General features: G+C 47.2%; 1 protein-coding gene and 1 long non-coding RNA gene across 2 annotated transcripts in view; one reads left to right on the forward strand and one right to left on the reverse strand.

Annotated features, from left to right (window-relative positions):
• MARCHF10 (membrane associated ring-CH-type finger 10) overlaps positions 1–27,197 on the reverse strand; it is a 72,808-nt gene that overhangs the window by 7,230 nt on the left and 38,381 nt on the right. The window contains 6 exon segments of the mRNA XM_078065893.1: positions 118–231; positions 9,096–9,205; positions 11,542–11,711; positions 16,177–17,596; positions 22,796–22,935; positions 24,641–24,731. Of these exon segments, the coding sequence (XP_077922019.1) occupies positions 118–231; positions 9,096–9,205; positions 11,542–11,711; positions 16,177–17,596; positions 22,796–22,935; positions 24,641–24,731 (2,045 nt within the window).
• LOC144380875 (uncharacterized) overlaps positions 1–27,197 on the forward strand; it is a 48,097-nt gene that overhangs the window by 5,668 nt on the left and 15,232 nt on the right. The window lies entirely within an intron of this gene.

Here is a 27,197-nt window from a genome sequence, read left to right on the forward strand (position 1 = left end):
CCGCACCATAGCCTCCCCATGTGACCACGAAGACCTCAACAGATTGCACATGTAATCGCCAACCCTGCAAGGTTTGGGGAAGTGTGGCCGGATGGGGCGGGTCAGAGCCAGACTCACCCTCTCCCTTGCAACTCGGTTGTAGTTGAGCCTCATGAGTTCTGCAAACCTCTGCTCGTAGAGGTGAAGCAGCAGCACCAGGTACAAGCCTGAATTCATCAGCTCATTCTGTGCCTAAATATGGAAAGGAGACTTTTAAGTTCGTCTATAAAATATTCATGATCTAAATCATGGGGCGGAGGGAGAAAAAAGAATAGAGGAAAGAACCACCCACGAAAAATAAAGAAATCACGGGGTGGAGGGTAGTAACAAGACACCAGGGCAAAGCCTGTCCTTGGGGATCAGAGAACAGAGCAAGAGGGGATTCAGTGTAGAGGCTGGCGGCTGTTCTGGAATTCTTTACTACTGAATGGAGGATGCCCTGGGAGGGCTCCACGCTTCAGGCTCAATCCCATGCTGTGAACATTTATGGGGCAGTTATATGTCAAAGCCTTGGGCTGGGTGCTGTGGGGAATGTGGGGCAAAAGGTCTCCGTGACCTGCTGGGAGCCCATCATCTGACATGGGAGAACCTTGTTCAGAAACAGTTCCAGTACCAGCTGGATGTGCCAGCTACAGTGGAGGTGCACAGGGGGAGAGAGACAGGTTTACTAGGACACGGGGAAGGCCTCTCGGGTGGTCCTTAAAGGACGGGAGGGCCTTCGGTTGGCCCTGAGGGTTGGTGAGGTCCAACGGAGGCACTGAATGCCAGAAAAGGCCTGGGGGCGGAGAGAGCAGAGCACGTGCTGGGCAACATTCCCTACTCACGAGTGTGGCTGGAGTATTTGGGGAAGGTGTTTGTTCTGGATTGAAAACATTTTTTTGGTGTGAGCTGGGGAGATGGGAAGGTGGGAACCCATCAGGCGGCACTGGGAGTTTGGATGTCATCCTGCGTGTGCAGCTCCTGGCCTCTGAGCAGAGGAGTAAACACAACGGGATGTGTGTCTTAGGAAGGCAAACGTTTCTGTGGGAGAATTGGGAACACAGATGCCACAGGGCAGTTTTATTTTCCTAGATCCCTCGTTTGTCCAGAGAAAAGGCCCCAGGCCTTAGGTCTGTATGTTTCTCTCTCTATAATTGGGCTTAATGATGGTCTCACCTGAGGCTCCCGCCCTGGCTGGTCTATTATTTAACTTCCAGACAATGCGTGTGCGCCCGGCAGAGTCCCAGATGGACTGTGAACCTCAGGGCCTTGGCTCATCTCTTCCTCTTTTGGTCAGTTGGCTTGTTTTGTGCTTCTGTTTTGATTGTCCCCCTCCCACTGTTCACAGGCTGTGTCCACAGCTTTTCCAGTTTTCACGATGTCCCCTCCTTGCAGAAGCCTTCCTGATGAACCTCCTTTGTTCCAATCATTCCTTTACTCCCTGATTACTAATTCTTGCTTTTATACACTGCATCTTGCCCCGGTTAATGTTTTTGCTTTTTCTCGGTGGGTGGGTTGTGTTTTACTTTTCCTCGCTGGTGCTCGGAGCATAGGGAGGTACCCAGGGAGGATCAGACTGTTTCTGGCTGATGACAGCTCCTCGGTCCTCAGCTCCTTGGAGCAGCCTCTGCTGCAAGGCCTCACCCTGGGGACCCTTCCTAGACCTTCAATAAATTAGGGGCCATTAGGAATGACTCCTCCCCCTCTGCTGCTTTGTTTCCCCACCGGGCCTCCTGTCAAATCCCCACGGGTGGGGGGTTGTGGATGGGCCAGCCGGTGCTCAGGAAGCCCCCAGCAGAGGACATGGCCCTCTGCCTCACCCTGGGGAGAGGTCGGAAGTGTGACCGTTTCCTGGGATAACTGAAGCTCAGACCTGACACAGGGACCACCTCTGTGCCTTTCCCTTCCTTCCGGGCCCATCTCCTTGTCCCCGTTCCATCCAGGGCAGCTCAGGAAGCTGACCCAGGACACACCTCTTCTAGGACGAAACAGTTGCCAGAAAATGTGCCCAAATTGAGCAAGGATCGATGCGTTCTTCCTTCTGAGTCCGGTCCAAGTCTGGATTTTGCCCACTGGCCCCAAGGTCACGGCTCAAGGCCCCTCCGCTCTCCTATAGACCTGTCTTGAAAGGCTCCCGTCAACTGTCCTTAGCAGTTAGCCTCCTATTTTTAGACTTGGGTCATGTTTTCTGTGCTCTTCTGACCTTGGCCTAGAGCAGGCAGAGAGGAAGTTGCTTGTTTTCACTTTTTTCTCATCGCCTCCTCCCTCCTTCCCCCAGAGTCTGCACCTCCTTTGCAGCCTGTCTTAGAAGCTACCGCCCCTGGGAAGCCTTCCTAACCCACCCCTCAGCTGCTCCCCACACACCAAGCCTTGTCCCTTGTTTGCTTTTCTCGGGGGCTCCGGGGGCGCTGGCGTGGCCTCTCGCGAGCTGCCACTGATTTGCTCTCCAGCACTCTCTTCACCAGGAGGCCTTTATGCTCAGAGACACTCTGATGCATAATGGCAAATCAATCAGCTAGAAAATGGCTTGGAACTATCAGGTTTGTCAAAGCATTCAGGGAAATCATTTACTTTTTATGACTCAATAAGGCCCGGAGGCATGCAGATGGGAAAATATCCACTAATGTTTTCTGCAGATAATTTGAAAAGTCACTTCTAGCAGATTGTGTCTCTTCTCGGGTCTGTGGGAGGGAACCTGTCACGCGGCGCCATAAATCTCACTGGCCGGCCTCCTTGACGTGCGCCCTTTGCAGGGCTTGTGATGCTCCACAGAGGGGCTAGGCTGACCAATCCGAGGCTGCATTTGCTAGTGAACCCAGAGTCGTCTCATGCTCCGAGCCACAAGTGGGAGGGACTTGTTCTCAGAGAGAGTTCCAGGGCATGTGTTTGGCAAGGGCAAAATGAGCTAGGTTTTGGAGCGTTATTCTGTGGAGCTGCGCCTCACCCTCCCTCCCCACCCCATGTCACCCCATGACACCCCATGTGCAGTGTAGACAGGGGAGGGGGCAGGGAGCAGGCTTCAAAGGGAGGGGGCTTGTGAAACCACTGACAAGAGCCCTAGAGCACTCAGGCTGCCTGCCAGATGTTTTTCTTTCTTTTCTCTTGCCACCACGCCCCCACCCCTTCGTTTTGTTTAATATTCATTTTGGCCAAGAGATTTACTACCTATGGAAATTCTCAATATAATCCACTCAAAGAAGCAGACAGCCTGGCTGAATGTTCTATCAAGTCTTCAAACGTGTTCAAGAGATGCTCCCGGGTGTGAGGGTGATTAGGTGGCTGCGTGTGTCCAAGGACATCTGTCCGTGGCTGAGATGGAGGAAAGCCAGGCCTGTGCCTTAGAGTAATGACAGCCAGAGGCCCGCTGAGACCCTCCTCTGCTGACAGAAGCACATCTCCATCACGCAGTGGGCGTGGGCCCCCAGGATGGGCAGCCTGGGGCTGTCAAGTGCGAAGACTTTGGGCAGAGTTTTCACTGTGCCTGGCCAAAGTGACTCCATTTATAAAAAGGGAGAAGTCACCGCCATCCTGCCTGTTTCCCCAGTGTGTTGGAGCAAAATGAGCTAATTCAAGGGGACGTGGTATTTTGCAAGACAAAAATATCCTGTAAGAGGCAAGAATGAAAGATAGGACTCAGGACAAGGACCCCATGGGCCTTGTTGGCGCCTGTGTTCCTCGTGCCTAGCCCAGCACCTGCTAGATAGTGTGTGCTCAATAAATATACGTACAGATGAAAGAATGACAAAAAATGTATTATTTTGGACCAGACAGTGGCCCATTCAGTCAGGACTTTTGACGCTAGTGACTCCCAATTTGAATATGCACCAGAATTAGAGAAAGGGCCTTTTAAAACATAACTGCTGGGCACCACCTCTCCCCCTCCCCCAGATTCTGATTCAGTGGGTCTGGGGGTGGGGCAGAGAATGTGTGTTTCTAACAAGTCCCCAAGGGATGCTGATGCTACTAGTCTGGGGACCACGCATGGTTGAGAACTACTGCTCTGAGCCAAGGATCAACAATTCGTAGCCAATCAGCTGAATCTGGCCAGAGGATGTGCTCTGGTTGGCAGGCAGGAAGGAAAGGATGGATGAACACGACTTCTTCAGCTGGGGAGAGCCCTCTCCGTTTTGCCTCCGTTGCGACCACTCTGTTGTGATGACACTTGGCGGGATTCCGACCGTTTGCGACCTGCCTGGCCTCTGAGGCATTTGAGTGTACAATCTGTGATCTTGACTGTTCTTCCGCCTGCTCCCTCTGGGCCCATTTTGGAGTTTGGAACGTTACTTTGAGCAATTCCAGGAGTTCTTCCTTGCAACCAAAAACTGAGTGCCCCAACCAGAATCAAGGATGAGGCCACTTCCTGGGTAAGGAGCCTGCACCCAGGACGACTCCTTCCTGGGCAGCACTCACAGGGGGGACGGATGCCTGTGGGGCTTAATTTTTTAGGCCTCTTTGAGTCAGGAGGGAGGGAGGGTTGAGTGGCCACCGGCCCCGACAGGCCTACGATTGGGCCACCAGGTCCTGGGGCCTCATGGGGCCACTCTGTGGACACAGCCTGTCAGAGCTCCTCATCTAGCCTCTAGAAGCCTAGTAACAAGCCTTGACCCTGTGGGGCCTACAGAAACCACCCGGTGTCTGAGAGATGGGGGGATAATCAGACTCCGATGCCCTGTGAGGGCCCACGGGCAGCAAGCACTCTTCCCCTACTCAGGTGCATCGAACCAAACCAGGGAAACTCTCTGGTCTGAGCCCCTCCACATCCCCAAAGCCATTGACAATGCTGCTACTTCTTGCTCCGTGGTTTAGAGCAGTGATCCCCAAAAGCACGTGGATAGAGAGCTCACTCCTCTTTTTCCTTCCTGCTCTTAAATGTCTCTTCCTCAGGGAAGCCTTCTCTGGTCCTGAGAGTGGGTCCGATCTCTTTGTGGCTGCACATCGTCCCTTGTTGTGATCCTCCCACACTGGGGGTACCCTCACTATGCTTCTCCCGTCAGAAGGAAGTGACTGTGTTGATCTTGGGCACTGAGGTAACTCCAGCACAGGATCTGATTTACAACAGGCACTTTTATGTGTATTTTGCCACACTTAAAAAAAAAAAAATGATACCTGGCTCCATCCTAGATCAATTCATTCAGAATCTCTGGGGCCTGGCCTGGGCATGAGTATTTTAATAGAAAAAAAAAGACAGGCAGCTAAACGTTAATTTTAATTATAACAGATTTTTACGTGTTTGTGATTTTTTTTTTTAATTTTTTTTTTAAGATTTTATTTATTTGAGAGAGAGAGAATGAGAGACAGAGAGCATGAGAGAGAGGAGGGTCAGAGGGAGAAGCAGACTCCTTGCTGAGCAGGGAGCCCGATGTGGGACTCGATCCCGGGAATCCAGGATCATGACCTGAGCCGAAGGCAGTCGCTTAACCAACTGAGCCACCCAGGCACCCTCGTGTTTGTGATTTTTATACTTGAGAAAAAGCAAAAACAAACCAACCAACCTAAATGAGAAAAATGCATAAGAGAATAAATTAGTAAGTTAGCAAGTTAGTTGAGGTTAGGTGAGACCCAGGCTGAACTGAAGTCAGTTCTAGACTTCTGGTTTTGTCCCTTTCTTTGAATATGTCTATTTTGGGCACCAGCTACCCAGCTTCTCAACAAAAGAACCTGTTTGCCAGGAGCGTTGGCTAAGATGGCCCAAAGGACCAAGGTTTGGGAGTCGGGAAGGACCTGGCCCTCAGAAGCCCAGGTAGACACATCAACTCCAAGGCCAAGCCAAGGGGCCCCCTCAGCTGGGGACGAGCCGAGGATGGATTACCTCATCCCTATCTTTGTGTTAAACAACAGTTACTTCCGCCATGGTCCATGGAGAGTTTCTGAACTTATCTAAATCTTGCTTCCCTACTGTCTCAAGTTTAACCCAGACTGTTAGCAAACAGACTCTAGTAAATTCACAACGGGCCATCGGAGCAGTCAGGGCCGCTGTGAAAGGGTGAGCCCTCCACTGTTTTCCATTGGCACGTAAATAGTGCATGTTGGTTCTTGGGACTATTGTCCTCTCACCAGGCTGGGCCTGTCAATCTCGTTTCTACCCATGATTATAATGAAGGGCATTTTCAAAAGGCTTTGATGGCCTGTCAGGTTCTTGCTGAAACTAATCATAAACTCTATTCTGCTTCCATGTAGAGTAATTACCGTGCTGGATATTTTCCACTTCCCCTTCAGATCCACTTTCCACCCTGCGCTGTGGCCTAGAGGCTGATCTCAATGGATCGCATTAACTAGGCCCCCTTGTTCTCTGGCTTCTCATTGGGTTTGGCCAATGGGAGGTGCTGGTGGGAGACCAGAGGGTGGGAGGAGAGAGCGGCTGGGGTAATGACTCTCCTTGTTCTCTCTCTGCTGGGCGGTGGCGTGATAAGGGCTGCTTTCCTCTCCTGAAGGTTACAGGCTGTTGGAGACTCTCTCCTGTAACTACAGGTCTCCCGATCCTGGTGACTGCCCCCAGCCCTTGTCACTGCAGGCCTAGGACCTGTCACAGCACCCGACCGAGGATGCTTCATCACACCTTGTTGGCTTCTTTTCCTGCCCACGTCTGGCCTTCCTTCAGCTCTCCTCACTGACCCCCTTTGAGAGTGCCACCATCTCTCCTGCCTAGATTCTGGCTGCAAGGTTCCTTTCATGGTTCTTGTTCAAATGTGCAGCTGCAGGAAGCAGTGACGCCAAGGTTATTGGTCCGACCCCAGCGTGGGCTGGGTGGCTTTCTTCAGTGATGGACCCTAGCCCGGGCCTGGTGCACTTAGCTTCCTCCTTTGAGTCCAGAGAGGTTGGGCATCTCTGGGGCCGTCACATGGCAGTTCCCATTCCCTGAGCATCTTTCTCTCCACAGGCACTGGATTAGAGGATGTACTCAAGTTTTTTCCTGCATCCCATCCTGCCGGGGAGGAATGATCTCCTGCTTCCTTCAGACGAGAGAACGGAGGTCCGAAGAGTTTGTGTGGTTTCCCTGAGGTCACACAGCAACTTTGGGGAAGGGAACAAGATTTGGGTTCACACTGTAGTCAAAGCTGGTGTGCTTTGCGGTGGGGTACGCTGCCTCTGGCTAGAGGAGTGCAAACATTTTAGTACCACTGGAAAAATGTACCGTTAGTGAGTCGAGTCTACAAATCCCGTTGGTAAAGCCAACAGTGCATGGCGGCAGAGCTTCACAGAGGGTGAGCCAGGCAGAGGTGCTTGGAACCAACAGGAGTCTTCACTAGCTAAGGCACTCCCCTGGGCTGGACCGTGTTTGTGATGTCTGCAGACCGTTCTGATAGCATGCCACATAACCTGGCCTTGTCTGGACGTGTCGTCCTCAGGAAGTCCTACAGGCTCCATTTCCTGAAATAGTCTCTGAGGGGACCACATGGAAGCTGCCTGTGCCCCGGCTGGCGCCCTGACTTCAGGTGCCCACACGGCCTGCTTCCTTTCACTAGTGGGACCCCAGAAGCACCTCACTTTCTCATCTCCATGCCCGGGGGTGGTGACCGAGTGACTCAGGACCCTTGGGCCTCAAAATGGATGGAGTCAAAATACAATTTATTTCTCAGGAAATTCTTTCTTTCTTTCTTTTCCCCTCCCTCTCTTCCTCCTTTCCACCTCCTGATGCCCGATCTCTTCAATGCTGGTGTGGCATTATGTCCAATCTAGCGCACTTCTTGTTTGTGCTGTTCGGGTCTTTCATGCTCATCAATAGCTTATTCTTTTGTCCAGCAGCTTTCGGATTTTCAAAAGGTAACTAAACAATTGCCCAGACTCACACGCAGCATTTTGACTCAGCTGTGCTTTAGGTCTGGACACAGGCTAATGATCTGAAAGCCAAAGTGACTCCCCTTAAGAATGACATTTGATTGATTGGTTGATTGATTGGTTCCACACCCAGCGTGGAGCCCAATGTGGGGCTTGAACTCATGACTCTGAGATCAAGACTTGAGCTGAGATCAAGAGTTAGATGCTTAACTAACGGAGCCACCCAGGCGCCCAACACGCCACACCTTGAGTGGAAGCAGCTACTTTTTCAATAGCTACATGTGGCCTGTGGCTTCCATATTGGGCAGTGCAGTTCTAAATAAAGGATTGTTTTCCCGAGAACTGAACAATTAACTATTATCCTGAGCATGAATCACCTGTCCCCCTAGGGTTAACTAACTTTTTCACAGCATTAGAATTGTAATCCAGGGGCACCTGGGTGGCTCTGTCGGTTAAGCGTCTGCCTTCAGCTCAGGTCGTGATGCCAAGGTCCTGGGATCGAGCCCCACATTGGGCTCTGCTCAGCAGGGAGTCTGCTTGTGCTCTCTCTCTCTCTCAAATAAATAAATAAAATCTTAAAAAAAAAAAAAGAATTACAATCCAAATGCTCCAGGAGAATTAATTCACAGGTACTAAAAAGCACACACTAGGTGCTTACAACCTGTTTATTAACTTTGAGTAAAGCAGTTTCTTTTATTTTTTATAGATTTTTTTTTATTTGTTTGAGAGAGAGAGAATGAGAGAGAGAGCACATAAGAGGGGGTAGGGTCAGAGGGAGAAGCAGACTCCCTGCTGAGCAGGGAGCCCGATGCAGGACTTGATCCCGGGACTCCAGGATCATGACCTGAGCCGAAGGCAGTCGCCCAACAAACTGAGCCACCCAAGCGCCCCAAGCAGTTTCTTATTACCCTAGAGTTACTTGATATATAATTTGGGGACCATTTCCTCCAAGACCCTGATTTTTTTTTTTTTTTTTTGCCTTGCTATTAAACTTCTATTACTTCAGCAAACTTGGGTGTGGAGCTTGCCAGACTATTCCTATTTCTGTGTCCAGTCAGTTTCTGTGGCTTCCTACTTTTGTCCCTGACCATAGCGGGACCTCACCCAGGGTGGCAAAAACTTTTGAATCCCGCCCCCCATGCACCAGCATGCCCTTCTTGGAGAAGTGAGCTTAGGGGACGCTCCCAGCCTCATCCCTTGCACCGGCCTTCTACAGTCCTCTTATCAGAGAAAGCCTTTCTTCCCGCCGTGCTTTCTAACCGACTTTGCTGCGGAGGCAGAGTGGTGTGAGCGTCTCTTACCCGGGATTGCTGGTGCTTCTGGTAGAAGTCGGTCACGTTAAAATCATCCAGATCGACCAGAAGGCCTTGCTTACACATCTCACAGGTCTTCACAGCACCTAGATCCGCTCCTTAAATTAAAGAATTCTTTGTTACAAATAACCCTGGGTCTTTATGTGTTGACACTCTGGATCTCTTTGTGTTGACATTTTGGGAGTGAACTCGTGTGTATTATGAATTCTGAGTTTCAGTGACCCTTTTTTTTTAAAGTCAGCTATCTTCTGTAGAAAAGGGCCTTGAATTTGAGATCTGGAACATTTCCTTCATAATCGTTTCCATTATTACGCAAGCTTCATATAAGTGAAATTCCCGTGACTTTTAAATAACAGGTCTTGCTTTCTGTTTAAATATAAATGCACTGGTTCATAAAATTGGAATTGCTACATGGAAGCTGAGAGTCTGTAACAGGTGTTTGCCAAAAAGAGTGAATATTGGCTGGTGGTGTTGTTGTTGTTGTTGTTGTTTTTCTGACAGACCTAACATAGGTCCAAGCAAATGAGTAGATGGGGACCAAACTGATGGCAGAAGCTATTCTCAGTCTGTGGTTCCAAAATCTGCCTTTACCCTCACCCAGGTGACGTCCCACCTGAGAAAGTGAGGGGGCCAGGGGCCATGTATGGGGACTAAGCACAAGCAGTACCTGAGACCAAGCTCAGCTTCATCTGGGAAAAGAAACTTGAGAAGCTTTCCTTTGTGGCAGTGGCTTGCTTTCTTTTTTTTTTTGTTTTTGTTTTAAACGTGCATGCTAGATCGGCACTTTTGCTCCGCTTATCCTAGTCCCCAAAGCAAAACTGGAAGATGCAGGACCTGCATCTGTGTTGACCATGCTGTGTTCACATCTGTGTAAATGCTGTGTCGAAGCAAACATCATGCTCTACGTCTTTCCCCCTCGCCTGGGTGGCTGCATTTTTGCTAATGATGTGCCGGTGTTTATTTTATGCATTAGCAAAATAGAGGACTGATTAGTCATCTGCATTGATTTGGTAAAGATAGGGTTTGTGCAGTTTTAGACCCCAGTTCTACGTTGCCTCAAGGGGACATAAATAGTAAATAATAGAGAACTTCAAAAGACAAGGATAAACGGTAATCCCATGTCTGCATTTTGTTTGCTTGATTTTTTTTTCTTTTTTAACACCGTTCTGTAATACTTTAGGCTTCTGAGTGTCCCTTGGGTCTTCCGATTCCTACTGAAATTGGCGTTTACAAGCATTTAGCAGGCTTCTGTTACACATTTCGTGAGTGATTTTTTTCCTGCGCTAAATGTTTAATTGGTCCAAATTTGTAGTAAGATAAGACATCGCATAGCAGTCACTAGCAGCCGAGATCCCCTTGTTTCCTCCCTGTCTGAAGGACAGAGTAGCCAGCTCACTATGGAGAGATGTGTTTAAGCAGCTTGGGTGGTGGGCCTAGGTTTCTCCTGCTTGGGAAGATGCTCAGGAGGGAAAAGGGATCAGGGAGGAGACAGCTAGTCTGATGGTCCCACTGTCCATTCCTCTTTCTCTCGAGGGGGCGTGGCCACACCCTGTGGGGACAGGATGAGGCTCTTAGGTGTCCCCCTGTCCCCACTGCCTGGAAGAAGGATAACCAAGGAGGAGAACGTGGAAAAGGAGAGAAAGAGGATCCTGGCTGTGGGGTAAAAGGTTTTCAGGGACACAGCGGCTATTTGTCATTGAGTTCTTGCATTGCTTTTCCCTGTTCTTTTTATTCAAGTTGTCCTCTTTCCCCAAAATCAAGTTTTAAAGAAATCCCCTGTTCTCTGCCAAGAAAACGCCAGCTGACCTACGCATGTGGCTGTATTTAGGTTATAACCTCCCCGGGGAGTTGAGAAGGGACTTCACACTCAGTTATAAGATCTGCAAAAGACAGAGCTGACAAAGCCAGCACATGGAGATCTCTTTATCTAATATGGTTCTAGAAAATTAGATCAGTGCTCTTTTCCTGCCCCTACTGCAAAATTGCAGCTTTGCTCGGTTTCTTAGGTGACACCCTGTTACCCCACAGATAAAAGGAAGCAGAACCATTTTTCCCAGGTGTCCATTAGCGGGCATGGCTTGCTGTGTGTTTGCTGAGGTTCAACCACGGACCTATTTTAGTTTCTTTCCTCCTGGGAGGGAAACTTAGCATCTCTGCTCAGGCTTGGGCGGGGTAGGATTCAAGAGCAGATTCCAGGATTCTTCTCTTGGACTTGGAAAAACAAATTCATGTCCCTCCCATCATTTAAAGGCACCATTTAGTCTGGCTGCTGTCCGTGGGGCTGTGAACGAGAGCCCTGGGCTCGGGGGCCACGGCTCTCCCGGTGACTGCTCCCCGAGGAGAGGGAGCTGCCCTCAAGGCTCTGAGTCCCTCACTGCAGCGTCTCACTAATTATATGGCGAGGCACGCTTGCGGCTCTTCCTTCCCCACCTACCTGATGTTATTTTCACTTTCAGCCACTTTTTCAGGCACTCCTGATGAACAAATCGCAGGCTTCCCACACAGCCGCAAGGCTCCAGGAGGGGGTTGGTTGGGGAACCCCCGGCTATCTGACAGATTCGACACAGGTCTCCCTCCTCCTCCTCTGAGTCCTCCTCCAGGAGACTAAATGGAAAACAAGCCCTGGTGACCAGGGGTCTGCACAGTTTCTACAAACTACAACTACTAACACCACTTCCCAGGACGTTAAAGGGGGAGGGCTGCCTGGGCTCCCCCACGGCTCCTTCCGACCCTACTGAAAATTCTTCCCGGTGACTGATAGTAAGTGCACGGAGCCTTGTATCCAGCTCCTTGGCAGTTCCTGACACATGTGAGTCGACCACAAGACCCAGCCCTGCCACCAGTAATCTAGAGGAAACCATGGAAAAGGCTGGGAGCCCCACTCTTATGGAAGGTAGTGGTCTGCCGTGTTGGTGAGTGTGGGGGATCTGGGGGCAGGGGGCCTGGGTCTGAGGCTTGCCTCTGAAACTTGTGAGTTTGATGACACTGGACAAGTTATTTCAGCTTCTCAGGTCTCTGTTTCCTCATGCATAAAGCCATGTGATGATAATACCACCAGTACCTAGCTGACAGGGTCGTGAGCAGACTGGATGCCATGATGGCGGGGCAATTGTTCTGCAGACTATAAAGTACATCTAGTGTCTGGTGAAGTATTTGCACACACAGATCACTCAATAGATGTTGGTCGGGATGATGATGAACCAATGAACCTGGACGTGAACTCACCAATAGCACAACACTTGGCCAACAAATTCTGCCAACATTCCAGAATGTAAGCTGCTGGAATCTGATGCAAATGGAATTATGAAAATGGAAGCAAATATGTTTGTGTCTAATAAATGATGAGTGAAGACTAGCCGGTTGATGTTCATGTAGGGAGGCTCTAAGAAGCCTAAGACCTATTCTTTAGGATCCTCATGGACTGGGGACTGCCTGGGCAAGGAAAAGAAACTGGCTAGAGACTAAAATCAAAGAAAAGGAAGAAAGGGCATTGTTCTGGAGAGAGATGTATGTGCTCAGTTTCTTCAGAGACCTTCCTCCCCAGGAAAGGGAAGTCAATGAAAAGGAAGAGAATTATAGTGTTCCATGATGGGCACAAACAAAAGAAGAGATATACCATATTTTTCAAAGACTCAATATCTCCAAGATGTCAGTTCTCCCCAGAATAATCTATAGATGCAATGCAGTTTCAATGAAAATCCCAACAAGCTGATTCTGAAATGTATATAGTCAAGGACTCTTAAGGAACAAAATGGGGAAGGAGGCTTTGCACCATCGGCTACTGAAACTTATAAAAGCTACAGACATTAAGATGCTGTGGTATTGGATTAGGAAAAAAAGCCAGGCCAGAATAGACAGCTCTGAAACAGACTCAGAGATTTATAGTTATGTTATATGACAGACATGGCTCTTCAGTTTAGCAGGGAAAGATCTTGCGATAGTTGGGAGTTCATCAAGCATACCTCACACCGCATATTAAACCTCACCTCACATTTAAGTCCAAAACCCATTTCACATTAAGTCCTAAGTGTGCAGAGTAAAACTATAGAGATTTTAGAAGAAAATAGGAAGCATCTCATAATGACTCTAGGTTACAAAAGGACTTCTTCATCAAGACAAGAAGATACAAATCACAATCCATAAAGAAGACATATTTGACTTCATTAATATTAAGAATTTATTTTTTAAAAATATTTATTCATTTGACAGAGAGAGACATAGCGAGAGCAGAAACACAAGCAGGGGGAGTGGGAGAGGGAGAAGCAGGCTTCCCGCGGAGCAGGGAGCCCAATGTGGGGCTGGATCCCAGCACCCTGGGATCATGACCCAAGCCGAAGGCAGACGCTCAATGACTGAGCCACCCAGGCGCCCCTAAAATTAAGAATTTATTTTCATTAAAAGATATCAAGAAAGAGGAAAGACAAACTACAAATTGGGAAAAGATATTCCCAATACATAACTGTTAAAGGATTAGATCAGTGGCCAGAATGTATAAGGGACTCCTGAAATAAAAGAGAAATATTCTAAAGGAAAAATGGGCACAAGATATAAACAAGTGTTTTACAGAAGAGGAAACACAAATGGTCATTTGGCATTTAAAAGAGCACATAAAATGCCTAGCCTCATTAACAGTCAATGAAATTAAATGTAAATCAAAGCTACACTATCATTTTATTCCCATCAGAGAGGCAAAATTTTGAAAAGCCAATCAATGTAAGTGCTGGCAAGGATGTACAACCGTATACATTCCTAGTAAGACAGTAGACAGTCCTTATTTAGCATGGTGGAAGGTGCGCTAACCTCTAGCTCAGCAATTCCACCCCTAGATGAATATCCCAGAGAACTCTTCCCATGTGCACCAGGACACATTTGCAAGAACATTTATGCTGCCCTGTCTGCAGAAAACAGTAGAGAACCCCATGCCCATCAACAGAAAAATGGCCAAATTGTAGTATATTCATATAACGGACTACCTTGTAGTTGTGAAAGTGAACAAAGTAAAGCCAAAAATATCAACAAGGTTAGCCTCTCGCTAACGATGCTAGGGGAAAAAGCAAGTCACAGAGGAATAGCTATTCCATTTCTACAGAGTTTAGAAATAATGGTAACATTTCTACAGAATTAAAAAATGTGCACAATATATTGTTTAGGTGTATATATATATATATATACATATTCCTATGGGAAAACCAGAAAGCAAAAAACTTCCAACAACAACAAAATTAAAAGCAAAGGAGGGGCGCCTGGATGGTTCAGTTGGAAGAGCAGGCGACTCTTAATCTCGGGGTTGTGAGTTCGAGCCCCATGTTGGGTGTAGAGATTACTTAAAATAAATAAATTAAAACATTTTTAAAAATTGAAAGCAAAACAATGATAAATGCAATGCAAGAATGGTTTCCTGGGGGCAGAAGGGGTTGGGAGGGTGTAGATGAGGGAGGAAGATGAGATAGGGTGGGTGAAGGGTTCAAGAGCTCCAGTAAAGTTCTATTAGCTGGAAAGTAGGCACAGGGATATTTGGGTTTTGTTTTATTTCAAATTCCCTAATTATTTGTATGCATTCAAGTAACTAACCGAGGGGAAATTTTTAAAGAGTATAAGTGGCATTGAGAAATGGCTTTGAAATATTAAAATGAGGCATATTATAAAATATGAGCCAATGTGTACTAAAAATCACATTTATATGCAAAGATAAAAGACTGGGAAGCATAGTTTTTTTGTAGTGCTTATCTCTGGATTGTAGGATTACAGGTGATTTTTCTTTGAAGTTTATATTTTTCCTATTTCCTAAAATGAACATTTTTAAGATAATAGGAAAAGCATAAGGTTTACTATATACAGAAAAAAGGAAGGTGTCTGATAAAGTACAAAACTCATAGCTGTTTAATGCATTGCCACACCGAGACGTGGATGCACTTTTAAAAGAAATCATTTTTAGCCCAAAGGCATCGCTTTGGGATGGTGGAAAGTCCAGACTCCCAACAAGTGGGTCTGAAGGGGTATTTCTTGGTAGGTGTAGATGGGTGCATGTGAGGCCTTTTGGCCCTTAACCATGGGTCAGTGTGCTGGTAGCTTGCGTAATACGGAAAAGAAAAGGTCCCGCCAACAGGAAAGTTACTCATTCCTGCAGTTGGATAAAAGACCTAGAGGAGTAGTCGGGGTGCATCCTGTGTCCTGTCTTATCCTCCTGCACTCTCATTCACTGCCATGGAATTTTCCCACTCGCAAATGAATATCAATTGGATAATTAATGGCCTAAATGAGCCGTACCAACATACACAAAGGAGGCTTGCATTCAAAGAATCCATTTCCAGATCAGTAAGCCAACATTAGGGTGTGGTAACACCTGTCATAAAGGAAACGGTCGAATCCTGACATGGTGTCTAATGATGGCTTTAAAAAGTATCAAATTTCATAGTTGTGAAGTATCCCCAAATCATCTTACAAGACAGTAAAGATCAAAGAAAAGGGCAATTTACAAAAAAGATCTTATTTCTCTCCCATGCATGAGAAACACACAGGAAATGGAAGCAGTGGTTACCCCAGCACTGCTCTGCAGAGAACCCAGGTAACCATGGTAACTGGTTGGGACTGGCCTTTTGGTTGGAAAGATTCAAATTCTAGAGCTGTTGGTTGGATTTGCACAAAGTTCCATGAGAGAGAGCTGGTGAACTTCAAGTGAGGAGTGGTTCACTCTCTGGGGAGACAGCAACCTTTTCGTAAAAATCCTGGTTCCTAATTGCTGGTAAGAAGAGCTAGCCCTACGTAGCAGTCCAAACCCCCTCATGTCTAGCAAACTTGCCTTCCTTAAAGTTATGGTATTCAAGGAAAAAAACACTTTGAGAAGACTGAAGAGACTGAACTGGAACACCAAACTTTTCATCATAGATACATATATCTTAAGAGCAACAAAATAGACAATTCCCTCGATATAAGCAATTATTAAAATGCCAAAGAAAGGCCTATCTATGATTTAAAATTCCCATGACACTCTAATGAAGATACTGCTTATTTCTACCTGGGAAACATGGAATAAAAAAAGTATACACATCTAATTATGAAAATTCCTCACCTTTCTTGTAATTTCTTGAGTTTCTCGGGGTCTGCCTTTATCTTAGTGGCTTCCTTTTCATCCAGGAAAGCAGAGACTGCCGGTCTGTTTCCATTATCATTTTGATTTGGGAAATCAGAGACTGCAAAGAAAGTAAAAGGTATGTTTTCTTGCAGGGACCCAGGCACATGCAAATGGCCTTGTAAGTTCATTCTTGATGGAGAGGAGCTGGAAGACTCCACCAAGGACAAGTTGCTTTGAGGATGGAGTAAGAGGTGTTCTGTGTATAATGGAGCCCCCTGCGATGGGCTTATTAAAGTAACATCTTCTGCTCCCCTGACATCAAATTCATGTGCACTGTTTACTGGAAAATAACTATGGTTTTCAGCACTGACATATGGATTCCTATTTCTAATGGGGGACAGTGGTCGACGAACATTAAACCTTGAGTTTCCCTCTGAGCCTGCACCGTGAACGAAGGTAGACAACATTGACAAATCTACTGGAATATCCTCTCTCATAGCAGAATGCATTAATGATCCAGGAGTGTTATAAGATGAATTCACTGGTGATCTTGGAGCCGCTGGTCTACTAGAAAGAAAATGGTCAAGAGAACTACTAGAACTGTTTAAATAGGCGTGCCAATCTCTTTCGTAATCGCGGGTACCAGGCCTATCTTCCATCGAAGTACAATCTCTAAATACATTTTCAGCATTGAGGTCACCATCTAGACTAGTGTCAGATTTTGTGTCCCATGAAGGAAAGGTGCCATTCTCATGTTCGCTGTCACCACTGTCATTGTCTTTAGGAGACCCCCTGTCAGGTGGCTCGGGGTCTTGAAACACCCTTGGCCCAACAGGAGGTGGCTCTGTCACTGGCACCATTGTATTGCTTATTCCTAATGAGCCATGACTGGACTCATTTCTTCTTACAGAATTAGCTCTGCAATTTTCGGGATTTTCTTCAAAATTTTTATTTTTGACCTGAGAGACTGATGTCCCAAGAAATCGACTTCTCTTATGATTGGGAGGAGAACGAGGCGGGTGCATACCAGCCAATAAAATTTCTTCCTCTACTAGGGTCTCTTCTTCAGTGTCATCACCTTCTCCTCCAGGGTTTAATGACAAAATGGAATAAAAATCTTCATCTCTGAACCTAAATGGTGCCCTTCTTGGTCCTCCCGTGGTGGTGGTTTGGAGTGGTGGCCCCAAGGACTCACTCAACACTTGAGGGCTGTTTATTCCTTGGAAGGCCTGACATAGGCCTGGATGTGGCTCATTCTGGGAAAGAGCACTTGGATCTCCTTTTTTGGCTCTCTCAGGGGTATTCTCAGTCATGGTCATTAGCTGTGAGGATGAAACTAAGTTTCTTCTCTCTCGAGTTGGCCTCTTCGGCTTGGTGTCACTTGCACACATTGGGCCCTCTTGTTGAACTACTGGATCTGCATGGAGAAAAGACAAGTTTATCATTCTCCTATAGGTGCTCATGGATGAAAGACTTCTAACACCAAGAGGGAGAGTCCCTCAAGGCAACAAAGAAGCCTAGAGAAGAAAATATGCATGGTTAAAATGGCTGGAGGTACAAAAGGAGGACAGCAGAGTTAGTTTCATTTTACTACTTCTTGGATTCTCCTTTTGTACATTTGTGGAGCTCAGGCTGGTTCTGGGGAGACGGGGTGACCCTGAGGATACAAGTCTTTTCTGCAGAAGCTTTGGGAAGACTGTCCAGTCCAGGTCAGCCAGGGCTGATAATGGGTAAATCTCTCAAATGATGGTTTTCGTTCCAGTATTTATGGAGAAGGAAAACCAGACCTCTACAAAAACCAGCAGTGCCTCCTCATCTGGATTCATTCAGCATACATTTATGACACTCCTGCTTCACACACAGCTTTACAAAATCTTAAGGAAAGTATAATCTACCTTGGCAGATCGGCGGAAAGGCTCTAGAAGCTGGTGTCCAGTTACCCTGATGATTTTGGTTACATTTACTGCTTAGTGCAATAAAAATTATAACTCTCTCATGAGATCATTACCTTCTCTTTGTCACTAGCCCCCCAGTCGATCTGTAACCTCTGGCTATGATAGACTTCTTCCCCCCTACCTCCTGATTCTAAAGTATGAAGAGATGTACAGAGAGGAGGAGGCAAAGTGCCCAAATGGGTAGGAATTTCTAGCGGTGAAATCACATGGTCAAAACTTACCTCATAAAAATAACAAATAAGCACTACTTACTGAGGGCTTATACTGAACAGGCCAGGAACCATACTAACTGTATTACATACACCCAGTTGGGCCTCACAACCCTATGAAACAGGTACCACGATCACACCACACTATAACTGAGGGCACCAAGGCTTAGGGAGGTCCCATCAGTTACCCAAGATCGTATTTCTAGTAAGTGATGGGGCGATCATTCGAACTCAAGCCTGCCTGACGCTACAGGTCGTGTTCTTAATCCCTACCTTGTGTCCCCTTAAGAAACTGGCTGGCCTTCCCATTTCCTCGTGAAAATGAGAATCTGTTTAATCCATTGTGATGTTGTGTGGGCTGCTCAGGGTTTTTTTACCCTCGCAATGTGGACCCTGAAAGTACTTCTCTGATTCCATTTCCCTTTCTTGTTCCTTCCTGCCCTGTCCCCCTTGTGCTGTCCTGCAGGATCTAATGAGGTGCTGCTGTCCTTCTTGTTCAGTTTCTGAAGACACTCACCCCATAGAGGGCACGGGACTCCAAGGGTTCGGGAAGGCCTATGTGGGTACTAGCTCAGGCAAGGATTTGATTTGCAAATCCTCCGAGCATCTGGCCCAGCCAAGGGCCAAGTCAATACTGACTCACTTTAATTGAGGGCCTCCCGGGGAGCACCAGTTTCTAACGTCCTAATACTCTGTAAGCCTCTTTTATTGTTAACTGCATGGGACACTCAGCGACTACGCAGTGCACATTTTTACTCATCAGCTCTTCCAGAAATCAGTTAAGCTCTACTCTCAGGCCCCTCGTGGGATTTAGAACCCCCAGTAAGGGATGTATCAGCAATTCCAGGAAGCTCTGAGCACCTGGCGGTGTGCGTATAGGAGTGGAGCTGGTTCGGATCGCGTTCTGAGGGACACATGCTTCTATGTGACCAACTGAATTCTCTTGATAATTTTTTTTTTGCGGGGGAGGGGCGGAGGGAAGTGATAACAGGAGATTTGGAAATGCAGGCTCCGGTTGATTACTTTTCATTTTGAATTTGATGCAGGGCCTCGGAGATTAGCTAACCAGCGCTGGAACCGGAATGTTCTGGTCTGTCCCTGAACACATCGCTGCCCCTCTGCCCTGAGCCGATTTAATTTGGGCGTCAAGACACCTACACAAAATCAGCAGCTAGGGCAGCTTCTGAAACACGGGACTGGACGCTCAACAGGAACCACAGGTGTTCAGAAGCCAGTGTCGCTGCGGGGCGGCTCCTGTGGGTCCCAGCGCACCGCAGGGAATGCATCTTCACTCTTCTTTGTCCCCACCACTGCCTTCCTCTTTAAGGGTTCAATCAGCCTTCCCGGCGTGTTTCCCCTAAAGGTGGCAGACTGCACCATTCTATATTTATGCTATTTTAACCCGATTTCTTACATCTATCAGAGAGGGAGCAGATTTCATAGCTCTAGGGCTGGGACTAAACACCCCCTTTGGTATGCCGGGATGTGCTGTTCATAGACCAGGCCCTACAGAGTCTGCCGAATGCCTGTTGGGCCCCGTGTGGACTTCAGCTCAGAAGGGAGGGCCTCCCACATCCGGGAATTCAACTAGGTGTGACCGAATGTTCTAGAGGCAACAAGATGAAGCCAGAAAAAGCATCTATCTACCCTCAGGCTATGTCTAGGCCAAAGACCAACCAGTAGTTTTCCTACATTCCAACAGCCATAGACCTTTAACATTTTCCTCTGGTTATACAAGTAGTCGCTATTCATTTGGAGAAAATTTGGAGCTTTCAGAAGAAGATGAAAAAGAAGGAAAAAATCCAAAACTCAGATGGCTGTTGCTTATTTTCTGGAATTCAGAGGTGGGTTGCCAACTCAAGACCCCCAGGCTATTTTCATCCTGCAGTAGTGCTTTGGCTCAGCCTTTGCACTCTGAGGCAACCACCTGCAGGGGGAGGCTGTATGTTCTGGTTTACCTCAGTCCCCACAGCCTTGGATATGTGTTTCTCCTGCCATATCTGCCTGTTCCCTGAAGGCATTTGAATTTACAACTCCGAGCTCTCTAGACATACTTTTTCAAAAAAAAACCAAAATTGGAATATTTGGGTACATACAACATTATGTCCTGCTTTCTTTCCCTAAACTTTTTATTGTGACCATGATCTCCTGCCATAAATTCAATTATTCTTTAAGAACAGGATATTAAGGGGGTGCCTGGGTAGCTCAGTCCTTAAGCGTTTGCCTTCGGCTCAGGTCATGATCCCGGGGCCCTGTGATCGAGCCCCGCGTCAGGCTCCCTGCTCGGCAGGAAGCCTGCTTCTCCCTCTCCCACTCCCCCTGCTTGTGTTCCCTCTCTCGCTGTCTCTCTCTCTGTGTCAAATAAATAAATAAAAATAAATAAAATCTTTAAAAAAAAAAGAATAGGATATTAAGTACGTTACATAAATGTATCATAATTTAACTCTTCTCCTATTCCTGGGTATGTAAGTTGTTTCATGGTTTTTGCTGTCACAAATTACCCCATGATAAATGTCCTTGCTCATACATCTTTGACTATGTGTCTCGTTAGAACAGATTCGTGGGCATGGAATTGCTACGTCAAAAGAGATGACCCTTCTAAAGACTTTTCACACATGTTGCCAAATTCCAGTTTGTACCAAATTACCCTACAGGTAGGATATGAAGGCATCTCTCATAGCTGTGTCACCAGCAAGTGCTTGGCATAGAATCTGACACAACCAGTGCCCAGGAAATGCTACTCATTTCACTACCAGTATTGAGTATTATTTTAAAAACCTTAGCCAATTTGGGAGGCCAAATAGATCTCGTGCAAATTTACATGTATTACTTAGATTCAACTTGTTTCGTTTTGTTTTTTTTCAAATGTTTATTTGCTACCTGCATTTCTTCTGGGAAATTGTCTGCTATGCTTCTTCCCATTTTTCTATTAGGTATTCATGTTTTTCTTATTGATTTGTAAGAGCTTTCTATATATTACTTTTTTGTCACATTTGCTTCAAATCTCTCCCTGATACAATTCAAGCATCTGGCTCCTACTCTAATTTATGCAAACCACTTTAGAATGTGAGAGAAAGAATTGGAGACTAGTGAGGAAAAAATTGGGGGAAGACAAGGAGTCCTTATCCTTATATAAGAAAAAAACTGAATATATACCAGAAAATTAGGACAAATTCTCAGTGAATGTCAGGATAACAGAAAATGTCTTCTGGGAACAGGCGGAGGATTATATGAGCCTCATGGGTTCGGGAACATTCCAGGCATGGGGAACCTCACCTTTCAGATAATATTCAGGGGCTTACTAGGGCCACTGGGGAGGTGGCAGGAGAGAAACTAACAATAGTTTGTACCCACTAGAGCTAGGTGCTCATCAATGTATTATTTCCTTTCGTTATTATAGCAATGCAGAGAGGTAGATTTTATTATCTTGATTTTTAGACAAGGGAACCATAACCCAGAATGTCTACATGACCAGCCCAGGCTCCAAGGCTGGGAGAAAGAAGACTTGGGAGGAATTAGAAGGGAGGTCTGCGCTTCTCAGCAGGAGGCGTTAGATCACTAGAAGCCTGTGACATCTGATCGCTGTAGATTCACATATGCTCTCATAGCCTCTAATCCAAGCCATCCAAGCCACTACCATGTTCTATATTTACAGGTGTCCACCAAAGCATAGATCACATGTTAAAATAAAGCCTACTGCATTCATTGGGTGGTGAGGAAGTGGGATGCTCAGTGGTTTCTCCAAGGGGAAGACTAGGTCCATGGCAAGGTTGGCTGTCTGTCAACTGTCACTTTCTTTGGAGTCCCATGGAGGTTCCTTGGGTCCTATTCCTTCTGCCACTACAGGGGAGGGTAACGTGGTCAGTGGAGCGGCATGGCTTGGGCCTTTGGATGCTCAGGACTGAAAGAGGAGGTATCCACCAAACCAGTGTTTGGAAATAAAGCATATATTTATTTTGATGTTATTTCTTACACACCGAGATCTTGACACCCTGGGTCGGAGGCGAGAAGATCCCTGTGGGACGTGAGCAGTCTGCCACCCACAGACACCCACCCATCCACCCCTCCTGGGCCAGGTGAGATATCCCCAGAGTTGCACACTGCTTCTCCACCCCTCGTTCCCCACCCTGATCCCACCACCTGCCACCCAGATGCCCTCTCCAGAAGCCAGATTGCTGGCCTCCACTCAAAACCATGCACAATCATGCTTAATAGAATAAATGGGAGAAAAAAGAAAAAACTCTCCGCCTGCCCTACCTTTTCCTGCTAGCCTCTCTCAGAGAAGGAACTAGATCCAATGGTTTGTTTTCAAAACCTTTTAAGCATTTCATTTTAAGGTAGACTCTCCTCCACATAAAAGCACAAGTGTCTAAAAATCATACAGAATTCACCGGGTAACAGCGCAAGTCAGTTCTCTCTGAGGACCAAGATGCATGAGCCACGAGTCCTTACCTGGTCCCCTGAGGGCCTGCGCCTTCAGTCTGCTTCTGTCTCCTGGCACTCTTGGGCTCTGCGTTTCTGGGCTGACTGTCAGTCTCCCCAGGTTTGGCCTCCTCTTCCTTGATAAAATCTGTGGTGCCTGGGCTGCTGAAAGGTGCAAAAGCTTTTCAATAATTATTTTTTTTTTTTATAGGGGAACAGCTTCTGCATAAAGAATACTCAACGGGCCCAGCAGTGGGGAAGGCAGTTAAGTGACTGGGCCCAGGTGGTCAGAGAAGAGGTGGATCTGGAACCTGGTTCTGGGACCTTGGAGCTGTGTGAGCTTGGGCAGATCACTTCACCTCTTGAAGCCTCAGTTTCCCTACCTGTTAAATGAAAATAATACCTACTTTGCAAGGTTGTTATCACCATGAATGAGCATGTGTGACACCTGCAATGCAGAGTCTATAAGGGGTGTGTCCTTTTGCTAAGAAGTGTCTAGCTTCCAGTTCATAGATGTTGGGATGGACATATTGGTAACACTGTCAAAACCTGCAGTTGGGACATACAAAGGCCCCCTCCCCAACTGCTCTTCCAAGGTTGAATCACAGCCTATTTTGTTCCTGCCTATCCTCAGGTGGTTTCTTAGCAGCTCACATGGCCTTCCAGAAAGGTTCCAGGCATCTGGGCTATCAAGTATACCTGTTTTCTTGGTTATGTGTTACCCACCACTGTGCCAGGATGATAAACTCACAGGAAGACGGTAGCTGGAATGCTAACACGGATTGAGTTCCCAATGAATTTTTTTTTTAATTCCCATTTTGAACTGGGTTGCTAATAGGGTTGAATAATCTCACATTTCTTCCTTGCGTGTATGAAGCGTCAGCGCCTGTGGAGTTTGGGGCAAGAGTTCCGGTATTTTCCACACCCCTCTGCAAGTTCTTGGGTTTAAAAGGCAGTTAAATTGTGAATATCTGAACTAAATCTTCCAAGAGAATTTGCCCAGCTCATCCCCTCTTGGACAGTTCAGATATTTCACAAATAACCATGGCCAGCAGGCAACATGGGTAAAACTGGGAAGGTCCTTGAGTCGTGTGCGAGAGAGCAGCCATTCTTGGCCCGTGAAGACAACTGGATTTGTGTTCCAGAGTGTAAGTTGTGATTGCGTGAATAGTTTTCGTCCAGATTCAGGAAATGAATGAAAGTTCTCCATGGCGGCTCATGAAGCCGAGTTTAATACAACGATTAGGTACTACCTGCTTCTCCTGATGGGCCCCAGGAGGGGGAGGCACTAGGTTCTGTGCCCCCCAAGACAGAGGGGACTATGTTCTACTGGGGACGTGCTAGAAAGAGGGGGCTGCCGGTGGTGGAGGCTCATGTGGGGCGAGTTGGTGGAGCCTGGAGAGGTGACCAGGAAGGAGAGAAGGGAGTTCTCCAGAAAATGAGGACATATTCTTCAGAGGATGTAGGGTGGTGATGAGACACAGTTTCCTGACCTCAAGGAGAGTGGGAGGGGCTTTACGGTATAGGACCCAGCATGGAGGAGGTGAGGGAGGCATCTTCTCAGCACCAAGAGTTTCTCCCTAGTCACCTAGGACCTCATCCCTCCCAGCAACCAGCAGTCAGCAACTCCCTCGTGCCCCTCACCTGATGACAGGGCAGGAGGCAACAGAATTCTCACTGAGGAAGCAACAGAGGGGGGACCAGGGAAGGGGCAGGCTTGGGGCTCGGGCCCAAAGGTCCTAGGCACAAGGATTGCACTTTGATTCCTAGCAGGGATCCCATTAGAATATTCACATTTCCTTCACACTCCAGGCAGCAGAACTTCGCATGCCCAAAGCCCCATGCCCCCAGCCCCCTCCACACCCTCACACAGTCCAGGGGTGTTATCCTCCTCCCCAAGGACCTTTCTTCCCTAGCCTGTCCCAGCCAGCAGGTCCTCCTAGGTCTGTTTCCAGTTTTATGGCCCCTGTCTCTGCTCTGACTCTGCTTTGGCCAGAACTTTCAGGATTCCTAGGACCTTTAGCATTTGCATATTCTAACATTGCCTGAGGTATGCATCTTTTCTCTCCTACTGGACAGTAAGCTCCTTAAGGATGAGGATCCTGTCTTAGCCAGCCTTATGTTGCCTTGTCTCCTGTAGGACAAATAGTCATATTGCTTAGTGTGATTTGCAGGACTTCCGAAGATGCATTCAGCTACCCAGCTACTACAGGGGATTCCAAAAGTAGAATAAACTTTTTCTCATGCTAAACATCCAACATGACTTAATTTAACAGGTTATTTTGTCTTCTTTTTTAAAAAAAAATGCTTTCTTCAAAGCACCAGATCTTTTAAATGCTTTCCAAAAATTACCATATCGTCTCTGAGTTTTCAGCAAATTAAAGTCATAAAGCTGAAAACCTAGAGATTGTTTTTACTAGGTCTGGCGGTGAAGCTCGTAGTGTGGGCAGGAGCCTCTGACTTTGGGCAGTTTGAACCTCAGTATCTGCAGCTGTGAAATGGGAATATTCCTACCTTGCCAAATTATTGCCAAGTTTCGCAATAACGTACGTAAAGGCCTCACTCAGTGTCAGGTACTTATTAGTTGCTTTAAATGGTAGCTGCAGCTTCTACCATAAACAGTTTACTACTACTATCACAACTACTAACTGGGAATCTGAAGTCACTCCCATGAGAGAACTGGACTGGACCAGAAACTTGTTATGCAGGTTTCATGGGCTGAGAATAATCTATTCAGCAGCCTTCATTGCTGTGCTGTTCTGGCTGACTCCCTCCCTCAATCCTCTATAAAATCCAAAAGGCAAATAACAACTCCCTATTATAATCCATTCAACAAATACCTGTGTGCCTTTGCTATGTAATAATTTGAGGGTTCACAAAGATGAATAAGACATTTTGGTCATGACCTTAAAGATTGTAATCCAATTGGACTGCACCGTTGACTTGTTCCTTGTGATACCCTTTGGATTCTATGGAAAGCAAGCTCTTAACAAAATATTCTTTTTTCACGACCTGAAATTGCAGTCGCAAATGAGGCGACCTAGGCTGCATAGCTCGTATGGACCCTGATTCCGGTTCCTAATCACCTTACCCGTACCCAGATCGAACCAAACTTCAGACCTCTGGGGCCTTTCCAGGATGGTCCTCCCTGTGGCCTGGGACATACATTAACCTGCAGTAAGACCCAAGTTATATTTGTACATTTACACTCTTCAGGGAGTAGGACAGACCCTTTGCCTTCGAGAGAAAGGGAGAGATTTGTGCTCAGGAGTCTCATTTCCTTAACTCAACACCCTGAAGTCTGTCAGTGAATTTGGGGGAGATTTTGGTTTGCTTTACACCGTAGCTTCTTCTAGTGTCTGAGCAAAGTGATGCCTCCCGTAGCAAAGAAACCCAATGGCTATTTAGATCAAAGGTGTCTGCCCTAGTTCTCTTGATGATGCTGGGACACTGTAATCGTTGACTGAATAGTTCTTAATTTGACCAGGAAAGGAAAGAGAAAGGTAGTCATCTTATATTTATACAAGGCCCTGCTGACCGAGAACCAAGTCCACTTAATGGTCCATGTTCTTTCCATGTGCCTGATCATCGGTCAGGTCTTGACGTCACTTGCATACACAGACACGGTTCTCGATAGACAAAGTCGAAAAGAAACAGAAAATTACAATTCCTAAACCTGCTCTCCCCCCCCCCCCCATTTCCCCGCCTCTTGACTGGGAGGCGCCAAGATTCTAAGAGATGCCTTCTTTAAAACGTATGGCTTCCTTTAGACGGTGGGAAGAATTACAGCTTAATCGCAAGAGCCGGGGCTTCCTCGGTGTGATAGGCAGCTTGCCGTACAGTCACCAACAACGGGCCGCGTCGATTCGCCGCTTCGGGTGTGCTGTAGACGTGCGTCGTCTCGCATACCCTGAGCAGATCTTAATTAGAGCTTAATTATGTACCATAAATATGTTTTATTTTGGAGCCCAGGAGGTGGGATTTTTGATTTGGGGAAATGTGGTGCCTAATAAGTAGGCAGGAAAGGGAATGTAAACAGTGACTGAGCCCTTTAATTTGTCCCCTCTCAGCGCGGTTCTGAAGGGGTTTCCCGTTCCAGCACCTGTCCCCCCCTCCCCCCCCCGCCCTCCCGGGACCTGCGCCGTGCGTCGCCTCGCGCCCGGTCACGTGGCCCCCGGCGCCACGCAAGAGCCCCCACGCGGGCGTGAAGCAATCAGGAGTCTCGCGAGATGACGGGATTTTATTGGTTGCTCACTCCTCGGCGCCACGAGGAGGTGGGGAGAAGGGGCGGCGGCTGTCTCGTCTTCCTGCTCCCCTGCACACCTCACCGCCCCTGAGTTGTTGGTGACCTCGCCCTCCGGCTCCCCCGCCCACCTGCCTTCTGGAAGCCTCGCGTCCCCCTCTCCCCGACGCCGCTGTGCTGTGTGCCTGG

The sequence above is a fragment of the Halichoerus grypus genome, chromosome 2 (assembly GCF_964656455.1).
Source record: "Halichoerus grypus chromosome 2, mHalGry1.hap1.1, whole genome shotgun sequence".
NCBI lineage: Eukaryota > Metazoa > Chordata > Mammalia > Carnivora > Phocidae > Halichoerus > Halichoerus grypus.